The sequence below is a fragment of the Nicotiana tabacum genome, chromosome 13 (assembly GCF_000715075.1).
Source record: "Nicotiana tabacum cultivar K326 chromosome 13, ASM71507v2, whole genome shotgun sequence".
Taxonomy (NCBI): Eukaryota; Viridiplantae; Streptophyta; class Magnoliopsida; order Solanales; family Solanaceae; genus Nicotiana; species Nicotiana tabacum.
In genome coordinates, this window is record NC_134092.1 from 22,599,190 (window position 1) to 22,611,047 (window position 11,858).

At 33.0% G+C, this 11,858-nt stretch overlaps 1 protein-coding gene across 1 annotated transcript; it reads right to left on the reverse strand.

Moving 5' to 3' along the window:
• Window positions 1-5,463: 5,463 nt before the first annotated feature.
• Window positions 5,464-10,005, reverse strand: LOC107793422 (uncharacterized). Its single transcript, XM_016615766.2, has 4 exons — window positions 9,570-10,005; window positions 8,451-8,707; window positions 7,248-7,696; window positions 5,464-5,821 (listed from the first exon to the last, which is right to left on the reverse strand). Exons 1-4 carry the CDS (start codon window positions 9,686-9,688, stop codon window positions 5,564-5,566), a joined length of 1,083 nt encoding a protein of 360 aa, XP_016471252.1. The 5' UTR covers window positions 9,689-10,005; the 3' UTR covers window positions 5,464-5,563.
• Window positions 10,006-11,858: the final 1,853 nt, after the last annotated feature.

Genomic DNA, 11,858 nt, shown 5'->3' on the forward strand with positions numbered 1-11,858 from the left:
TAAGAATCATTCGTATTGGCAGTACATTACCAATCTATAACGTCCAATACCAACAAAAAATAAAAATAATTTAAATGGACTGGATAAAGGGTTGAAATTGAGAAAAAGATACCCCCGCGTTAATATATTTTTATTTTATATTTAAACTATTTTCCTACTCAAATAATATTTTTTTATCAAATTTTCGTATAATATTTAAAAATACCCAATTATTAAACATCAACTAATAAAATATTTAAAAATATAAATGTGTGATAAAGGAAAAAAAATGGTTGGTAAGAGTCAATACCACTAATGATTGTACAAACATAACGATCTAAAAGTGAAATGTCATATCAATCTTTTACTCTTTGAAAATAAAATTTATGGTGGATAAAATTATAATTAAGATTAAATATTTAAAACAAAAGATGAACTAATATTAAGATCTGAATCAACATAAAATAAATTATTTTTTATGTTAAAACTAAATAATTAAAATTTTAAATTAATTATTTAGCAAGAGAATCCAATTTAATTATTTTTTAAATTCATTATATTGGTAAAATTCTTATTCAAGTTAAAAAACAATCTAAGGTACATAAATTTATTTCATAAAAAGAGCGTTAGAACACAAAGTAAAAAGGATAGTATATTATTAAGAATCAAAATGCTATACAAGTATTTGAGGAAGCACAATCAAAGCTAAATCATAATCAAGAGCAAATTTTCAAGACTATATTATATAGAGTCGACTCTGGTATAACATGATTATTCTTTGTAGATGCCTCCGGCGGAATCGAAATAATATTTCTATGTCATGCATTACTTGCAAATATCATATTAAGAAGCACGACATTATTAGTAATAATAGCAAGTGTTGTACCAACAACAATTTTATTATTAGGCCACCCACTTTAGATTTGATATACATCTTCAAACAGGTTAAATAATCATCACAAATATATCAAAGCAGAGAAATGGTGCTAAATTTATAAGGAAAGCAAAATTGATAATATGGGATGAAGCACTTATGGCTAAGTGTCAAACGATCGAAATAATTGCCCGGAGTTCTAGAAATATATTGGATATTAATGAACCATTTGGAGAAAAATTAACGATTTGGGAGGTGATTTCTGTCAAGTATTATTAGTAGTTCCAAAATCGACAAAAGCAGAGACTGTAAAAGTTATCTTGCCAAAGTTATACTTCTTGCCTCAAATGAAAAAGATTCAACTGACAAGAAATATAAAGTAAGAACAGATCCAGTATTCAGTGTCTTCTTGTTTCGTGTCGGAAACGAAGAAGAGCATCCAATAAAATATGATTTGATTCTTCCTGAACACATGGTTATCAATCTCAATGGTAATGGTAGTGCATTTAATAAGAGAAATATTTCTATCATTAGATTAACTAAATAAAAGGTTGATTGCAAAATTTTATAATAAAAATAAAATATTTTTTAGTTTTTGACTCAGCAGAAAATGATACCAATAGTTACTAGCAAGAAAAATACTTAAATATTTTACTACCAAATGACCTTCTACCATACATGTTTGTTGTCAAGTTTATTATTTCTTGCGTATGTTAGTGTCACCTTATATATAATAGACTAAGTTAAAATTGATTTTCTATTGTATATATGTTAATTTTGAAGAAAAATATGCTCATCATGCTACTGAAAAACTTAGATACGTCGAATAACTTATGTAATAGCACACATATGGTATATAGAAGTTTTGATAATAACGTCATACATGCAAAAATTATGATACTGGTTAATATGCTTCTAAGTATATTCTTATCCCTAAATTCAACTTTCGTCTTCTGAAATTAAGGAATATCCTTTTAAATTTATATGAAAATAATTTTTAGTATGTTTATGTTTTGCAAATATAATAAATAAAGCATAGGGACAAACATCCTAAATATTAGACTATATTTACCGCAATATATTTTCTTGCACGAACAACTGTATGTTGCACTTTCAATCTCCACAAGCGGTCAATTACAACGATTCGATAGACGGCTCATTGGGATATCAAGATCGACAACAAGAGTTCTGGTTAAGGCAGAGCAACTAAAGTATTAGGAGGAAATATATACAAAAAAAAAATGTCCACAAAGAAGTGTTCGTTAAGATATCACCACATTAAATACTTTTAAACTATAATACACAATTATCTAACTAACATAACAAAATTGATCATTTGTTACGTTTTGATGATATTCTTTTATTTTAAATTCATGTATTATGCTAATGTAATAATATTTTTCGGTATTTAGATGATTGTTGTATTATTAAACATAAAATTTCTCTCATTAATTAAATTTTATTGTTCCTTCATATAAATAATGTTTAAATTATCACGTGCCATTATTAACGTGCAACACACGTTCATAGATACTAGTACTATATTAAAAGCACTAATGCCCTTAGCGAAATATCGTTCGCCTTTTTTACCCTTAAAAATATAATTCACACCGGATAGAATAGTCATTTTATTAATTTTCTAATATTTAGTATTGTGAAATCAACTACACTTTATTTATTATAGTAGGAAATCTCAATATTTAGAACATTTAAATCAACAAAAAATTTCCTTTTATAATCCAAAATCCTAATATTTAGGACCAAATATAACAACTAATTTTGACGTTAAACTACGTTTTAAGAATTCAAATTTTCAATGTTTTAATACCTAACCACTAAACATTATATTTGTATTCAAGACATTAACATCAAAAAATGAAGAATTGCTATTACTTTTTAATTTGAAGAAAAGAAATACTATATTGATTCTTCCATTTATTTTTTTTGATCCAGTACTATTGATTATTCTAAAAGTAAAGTTAGATAGGGAATTAGAGTTAAAATTAGCCAATACACAATTAATATGAAGAATTAATATCTACTCCTTCTGTCTCAAATAGTTTATCATAATATCTAAAAAAAGATGTTTCAATTATTTATCATTTTAGAAGTTTAAGAAAAAATTAATTACTTTTTCCATTTTATCCTTAGTAGTAATTATTCTTGAAGATGGAGATGACACATAAATAAAGTAAATGTTCAATGAAAAGAAATTATATTAAAGACATAAATAAGGGTAAATAGTCAAAAATTCATTCTAATTGATATTTTCTTTAAAGACATGTAAAAGAGAAATACGACAAATAATTTAAGATAGGGGAAATATTTATTAGTAATCAAGACTCAAGAATTAGTAATCAAGACTCAAGAGCCTTTAAATAGGTAGAAAGATGATGCATTATTAGTGTTATGAAATATTTAGTTTAACAACAAAAACGTAACTCCAACCAAACAAACAAATTAGTCAATGTCAGAAATCTCATCAATTGGTAAATGTTATAATTATGGATTATTAGTACAAAAGTCACAGTAATCAATAAAGTCACAAAGTTTACTAGCAAAATTAATTAAGTTTTGGTTGGTGGAATTGTATTTTCTAAAAGTTGAACACAACAAATTTTATTGGTATTTGTCCTAAAAAATAGAAAAGAAAAATTTTAACTCACAAAATTAAAACTCTGTATTAAAATTATTCAAAGTCGCAAGTCGATCTATATTTTTCTAAATACAAGAGGACTAAAAACAAATAACATTGGATCTTTGATTAATATTAATTACTATGTATATATTGTTTTCGTCAACAACTAAAAAATACACATGAATCTATCTATCTATATATATATATATATATATATATAATAATAATAATAATAATAATAATAATAATAATAATAATAATAAATATATATAAATGTGTTATGTAAATTGAAATAGAGGAAATAATATTTATATAATTTTTTAAATAATTTAACACTCACTGATATATATACACGCGCAAAGCGCGTACCCTAAAGCTAGTTGTTTAGCTATAACAATCGTGTGTCACGAGCTTTTTGCATTCAACTTGTTTTTCATCTTGTACAACAACAACATACCCTGTAATATCCCACACTGTGGGATCTGGGGAGGATAGTGTGTACGCAGACCTTACCCCTACCACACTGTGGGGTCTGGGGAGGGTATGACTTCTTGTAATAGAAAGATATATAGATATATTTTTTATGACTTGATATTGTAATAATCATGCTTTTTGGACAAAAATCTACTAATAATCATGCTTCACCCGGGTCAAAAGGTACTTTAAAAAAAAAGAATTTATTGAAAATACAAATACTCCTTCATTATCTTTTTGGACATAAATAATGGTGACTAGTTAAAAGAATTGGGAAAGAGACTGCTACTTATGTTGCTTTTTTATGATGATGAAAAATTGTCAAGAGTGGAAATAATGTAGGAGTTAAGTTATAAAAGATTTCTTACACGATCAATCTAATTTAATCAATTGTAGCAGGTCGGTTATTGTTTTTTTGAGGTTACTCATGAAATAATGTTTAATGATAGAGGTTTATCACTAATTGCTTTATAAGTGATATGATAATGTAGATTCTTTTGACACAGTCGTAGCAACAGCAACAACATACTCAGAGGCAAGTATAGTCTCGTAAGTGGGATCTGGGGAGGGTAGAGTTCACGTAGACCTTACCCTTGCACTTTAAAAAGGCAGAGAGACTGTTTCCGGTAAACTCTCGGCTCGGGAAGAGGAGAGGGGAGGGACAATCACAAGCAAGCCGATCTGACAACAGAAGCAAAAATACAAAACTAGCAATAGGTAATGCAATCAGAAAACCGAATTAACAAAAGACAACAACAAGTAGTAACAGAAGACTAGGGATAGGGCTGTGCATGGATCGGATTGTATCGGATTTAGCACATTTCGGATTCAGATTTCGGATTTCGGATTCTACAAAATACAATCCGAATCCGAATTAATATCGGATCGGATCGGATCGGATTTTCGGATTTTGGATCGAATTTTAAAGTTTGGATCGGATCGGATTTTCGGATTGAATTATTATGCCTTAAAGTTGCAAACTCATATGTATATTTTCTTTGTAAAAGAGGCGATACAATAAGAAAGATTCATGTTTTTGCAATTATGAGAGTACTATGGTGCCAATATAGCTAAATCCAGCAATTGTAAAGGTAATAACTTGGAGAAAGATGTAAAGGAAGTATTGACTATCCGAAATTAAAGTTTAATATTTATATATGCCCTAATAATTTCGGAGTTCAGATCGGATCGGGTTACAATTATACCAATCCGAATCCGATCCGAATATCCGAAATTTTAATAAACACAATCCGAAATCCGAAATTGAGCTGATCGGTTCGGATTTCGGATATCCGATCCAAATGAATAGCCCTAACTAGGGGTACGAAAGAAAAAAAAAACAGTAAAACTTAAATTCAACAATAAATTGCAAACTGTAATATATGTTTACTAACATTCACAACAAGCAGAGGATAAGTGAGGAAATGTAGGTTGCAGAGCCCCACAATGTAGTACAAGAACAGAAAGAGGAGATCAAAGAGAAGAATAAGACCTCATGTAATTGAATATAACATATTATTAACAACTATGATGTTTACAAGGGAACTAGCTAAAAGAATACATGTTAAACCTGCAGATAAAACACAAGTTTATGAAAGTTAAGGTAGTAAACCAAGTTGTCTCCGAGTTCTTCCAACGAATAAATCTCCAGATTTTATCATCCCTGGAAGGCGTCCAATCATCGATAAACAGTAAAACTGAGCTACAGCCTCTCTTCTGCCTAGAGCAATTAATGACAATGGCAAAGCCGGCTTATATACATTCAAGTTGTTGTCACTTGGATTCTTCATTAATAGTCTGATGTTCTTGGCAGCTACCACTGCGTGTCGTTGAGCCAAATATCCTAGTTTAAGTTCCTGGATTTTCAACACTACTAAGTCAGAATCTCTTATTGTAATAAAATGTATGCATGATATAACAACAAATACAAGTCATTCTCATTTATATTGTAGACTCACAGTAAACCAATGGAAAAATGGAAGTAAGAAGCAGTAAGTGAAATTGTCCTAATCGACCCTTCAAGTTTATACCATGTTTCTTCCCATTGCTTCTCAATTATAATACAAAGCTGGTTTTTGCATGCAATAAAGAGATAACATCAAAACGAGATATAGGTAAGCGAATCTTGGTGAGAAAAATGGACAAAAGCATAACAAGAGCTCTCTCCTAATATAGGACTCACTGCTTAAAACCAGAGGCGCACCCAAGATTTTAACACGACAGGGGTACCGGTATTCTGCTCCACTAGTACCCCTAAAGGCTTTTAGTGTTAAGGGTGTCAAGTAAGTTGAATTAACCAGTTTCAAGGTATACACACGCATATATATGTATACCAGTTAAGGTCTCGTAAGATAGAGTGACCTTCCTAGATCATGGAACCAGCTAGGACTGGAACGACTATCGACCAAGCTTAAGTTAGCTCCTTAAGTTCGTGCCTCTCCCCGAGATTCACTCACTTCCGGACAGACTCAGATTTCGATTCGCTGTATAGGGAGGGAAAGGAAAGACAGAAGGTTACATATATATATATATATATATATATATATATATATAAAAAGATTTTTAGAGAAGTTTACTAGGTCTGGTGACCCTTAAGCTTACAAATAGGTCCGCCTCTGCTTATAAGATCTAAAAGAAATTATGTACCACAAGCTGGTAGGTTGTGCAAAATGGAGATTATTTACAGAGGATGCATACATGGTGGCTCTTCGACCAATGTTTTGCTAATCCATTACGTGAGCGTACATATTCAAGAAAAAAGGTATAATGTAAGAAAAAAAAATGAAGTCTTCTGCACATAATGCAGAATAGCTCAAGTCATGACTAAAACAAGCATGAAACCATTGATTCCTTGAGAACAACAACAACAACATATCCAATATAATCCCATATAATAGGGTATGGGAAGGATAGTGTGTAAGCAGACTTTACCCAAACCTTGTGGGGATCGAGATACTGTTTCCAATAGACCCTCGGCTCAGTAAAGCAAAAGCGCAACAGTAATAAAAGGAAAAACGGGATTCCTTGAGAAGGATCTCGCAATATTTGGCACAAGAGCTCAATATAAACTCTTTGGTATTTCTTGACATAGCATTACCCCCAATCTGTTCCGGTTTCTACATTATAATCAGCTGTTTAAGGAGTGAGCTAATTTCCAGGGCAGTAAGGGAAACATGTTTCATTTTCTGTTACCATTATCATTTTATTTGTTAAAATAGTATCACAATCACAAATATGAGTTTTCAAATACAAAAGGGATTAGAGAAAGGCTTGAAAACTTACAGGGATATCAGTAATATCTCCGATACCAAAGACATTGCTTCGACCCTTAACTCGCAAATTAGAATCAACCATCAACCTTCCATGAATGTCCAAACTATCCTTCAACGCAGTTTCTTTTATCCATCCCGAACCAATTGGCTTCCCAATGCAAATAAAATGACACTCAGCATCTATAGTTTCTCCACCTGATGTTTTATAAACATGACCATCTTTTACAGAATTTACATCTACAGATTGCCCAAGAATGATTTCAACATTCCTTGATTTTAGCCAATTCACTACCTTTTTGCTTGCCCTTTCTCCAATAAATTCCAACAACATTGATCCCCGATGCACAATAGTTACCTTCTTATCGGGATAATCCACAACAATTTCAGCAGCTAGTTCTATGCCTGTTTGTCCTCCCCCGATTATTAATATGGAGCTGGCAGATTTTATCTTTTCATGATCTGTTAACCAAGAAAAACGAGTAAAACTGAAGCTGTTCATGAGCCCTGTAACCAGGAAAGAACAACAGCAACAATAACAAATACAGTGGATTTCCACAAGTGAGGTGTAAGGAGGGTAAGATGAACGCAGCCTTAACTCTACCCTGAAAGGGTAGAGATGCTCTTTCCAATAGACTCTCGGCCAAAAAAAGGATGAAAAGAAGTAATGGCAACAAGTAATAACAACAACAAGATAACAATTAAACGATAGGTAGTACTAGCAATCTAAGAATAAAAATATATCATACTAACACTAATACTATCGAATGAGGAAGACAAAGGGAAATGCTCTATTACCTACTAACTTTTACCCTAATTTTTGACCTCCACATTGTCCTATCAAAGGTAATGTCCTCAGTAAGTTTCAGTTGTGTCATGTTCCGCCTAATCACCTCTCCCCAAGACTTCTTTGGCCTACCTCTACCCCTCCTCATACCCACCAAGACTAATCTCTCACGCCTCCTAACTGGGGCTTCTGTGTTTTTCCTCTTAACATGTCCAAACCATCTCAACCTCGCCTCTCGCATTTCAACAGGAAAGGTACACAACAACTAAAACTCAATCGCAAACTATTCGAGTTTGATTGTATGAATCCTCTATATTCATTTTGCTTTGTTCGGATTCATTTGGTTCCATTACTAGCAAGGTTTTAAGGAAATAAAAGATCATCATGCAATCTATATATACAAGTATATCAACTGATCCATGACGTTACCTGTTTGGTATTGACTGAACTTCTCATCTTTTGTATAACCACCAACTTCTGAATGACCAGTAGCAATCACAACATAATCATATGCAACTCTGTCGCCTTTTGCAGTTACTACCTCCTTATCTGTGATGTCAACAGCAGCAGATGTAATGACATTTCCATGGGGAAGGTATTCGGAGTGACTAAAAATTGCTCTTTTGGCAAATGAAGGATCACACATTGACCTTAAAGCTGCCCAAGGAATCTCAAAATACTCCTTCCTGTTCACATTTCTTGCATTTAGTTAATTAGAACACACAACAACTAATAAATTAATTAACCATGTTATTTTTTTAAAGAAAAACGCCAATAATTGCTTCAGTTGGTAAAGTTGATTACATAATAAGCTGTCTATTAAGAAAATGGACCTTGCGCTTAATGCAACTCCAAAAACTATCTCATGAGGTGAGGATTGTCCAAGACCATATAAGGTGACGACAGATTATTCTCAACCAATGTAGGACACTTAACTCCTACGCAAGCCCAGTGCTGGACATTTGGAGTGGTGAACAACATATATGAGGGCTTAACATAGGGTAAATCGGCCCAACATAGGGTAACCCAAGAATAAGAATGGACCTGTTCTAATACTAAGAAGATGGACCTTAATTAGGCCTAACTCAACCCAAAAAATTAGCTCATGAGGTAAAAAATGCCAAAGATTATATAATGAGACAAACAACTTATTCCTTCAACTAATGAGGGACACATAACCCTATCGATCATTAAAAGAATACACAATATGTCTCAATCCCAAAATATTTTGTGTCGGCTGTATAAAATCCTTTGTATATAAAAACATACAATAATCAACTAAGCCTCAATCTCAAATTAGTTATAATCAGCATTTACCTGATGATAGAATGACCAAGGCTTATAGTCAGTTTGTATCTATTGGAGTCTCCTATACAATAAATTTAGCAGTGAGATTTGAACCTGTACTTCTCTAATATCAAGGGTATTAGAGAATGCCACTGAGTATATATGTGGGAGTCTCTAATTTTTTTTCCTATTTGCTAGTATAACTTTACGCGAAATAATAATAATGATAGAATGTGGAAAAAAGCAGAAAAGAATGCTCACGTATCGATGAGAAAAACATTGGCCTCGTCTTGAAGAGTTTTTGCAATAAGAGAACCAGCAACTCCACCTCCAATTATCACTACTTTTTTCTTCTCTCCCCCAGTATCCGCCATGCTCATGAATTCGTAAATACAGCATATAAACTAATCAAGCAGTATAATACCCAAATACCCAATACAGTTTTAAAGAAGGAACTTATACAAAATGGCCTCCAAAATATACAAATAACAGGATAAAGTTGAAAAATTTCCTGGCTTTTTTTTATCTCGGGGATGAGAAAAGACAGCCAGGAAACGTAAAAAAATCTTTGGTACCTAGATTTTTTTTGTTTCTGCTTATGAAATGGTTCTTGTTTTTATTTTTATTTTTGTAAGGTAAAGAAATGGGACACCGGCGAGGCTATCGCCGATACCACTGCTTTTTGTAGGGGGGTGAAGGATTGGAAGATAGATGAATAAATAGCGGTATAGATAATAGAGGTAAAAACGAATGTAATGGTAAAGAGTAGAGCGAGGGCCGAGGGGGGTGTTTGGTTTTGCATGGCAGGTCTTGCGTATTTCTCGGTAATGGTTTCATACCCACACAAGTTGTTCATCGATCCTTATTGTCAATCATCATTTCAATTTTATTTTATGGATAATTCTTGCCAAACCTTATTGATGAGACACAAAATCATGATAAAAACTTAACGTGCCTTGTATAATAATAAATTAAGATAAAGATGAGTATTGATTAATTATGTATAATAATAAATTAAGATAAAGACCCAATTCTCCCTTCGTAAGATGTCGTGACGACACCTAGTCTCTACGACTAGGTAAGCCTAACAAAGATGCGGAAATAACAAAAAATGGAAGCAAAACTTAACAACTAACTGTAACAAATAACTAAATAACTGATAACAATGCCGCTTGGCATTTACAACAACCAACACTCTAATAATACACATTATTCCCCAAACCCGAAACATCATAAGTCACAAGTTACAGTAGAAAAACTAGTATCTCTATACACCATAGTCTAAAAAAAAATAAGGAAGGTAAATGACATAGGAGGGAATGGAGGGGGACTCCGAGGTCTGCGGACGCGACAGATATACCTTGAAGTCTCCGTACAACGGCAAGCACTCTCAACTAGTAGCGGGGATAAGAAGTACCTGGATCTGCACACAAAACATGTGCAGAAGAGTAGGATGAGTACACCACAACGGTACCCACTAAATGCCAAGCCTAACCTCGGTAGAGTAGTGATGAGGTCAGGTCCGGGCCCTACTGGTATATAATAATAATAAGACAGGCGCTATAATAAACATGAAGTAAAAACGGAGAAGACAACAACAAGTATTCACAAAGCAATAACAACACCGCACAATGATATAACAATAGAGGCGCTCCCGAGATATCGTCTCGTAGTCCCAAAAGTAAATATACAGGGAGAACTCTCGAGGTACCGCCTCGTAGTCTCAAAAGTAAATATACAGGGAGAACTCCTGAGGAACCGCCTCGTAGTCTCAAAAATAAATATGCAGGGAGAACTCCCGAGGAACCGCCTCATAGTCTCAAAGTAAATATGCAGTACAGGGGGATCTCCCGAGTAAACGCCTCGTAGTCCCAAAGTAAATATGCAGTACAAGGGATCTCCCGGGATACCGTCCCGTAGTCCCAAAATAAATACGCAACTCAAATAAATGAATATAACAGTTACAGCAAGAAAACCTACAATTTAGGCTAAGTACAAGTCAAGAAAGAAATAGGACTTACTAAACATGCTGCAAAGAGTTCAAATAGGCAATTAGGACACGTAGACATGCTATTCTAGGCTAACAAGATAACTACACATGCTAATATACTCAGATAAGATGAAAACAGGCTATTACTCAATAAAAATCAGGGTTTTTCACAAATAGCCCGTGTATGCACTCGTCACCTCGCGTACACGACGCTCACATATCGTAACAACACCAAATCCAAAGAGAATTTCTCCCACACAAGGTTAGGCAAATCACTTACCTCGAACCAAGATTAATCAATCCGTAAAAATACCCTTTCCTCGATTATCTGACTCCGAATGGCCCAAATCTAGCCAAACACAATTGCATATCATAAATACAACTATAATAGGCTCATCTAATTAATGAAATCAATACTTTAACAAAATTCTGAAATTCGCCCTAAAAGTCGACTCAGGTACACGTCTCGAAATCGGGTAAAAATTATAAAATATGAACACTCATTCACTCACGAGTGTAACCATATCAAATTTACTAAAATCCGACACCAAATGGTCCTT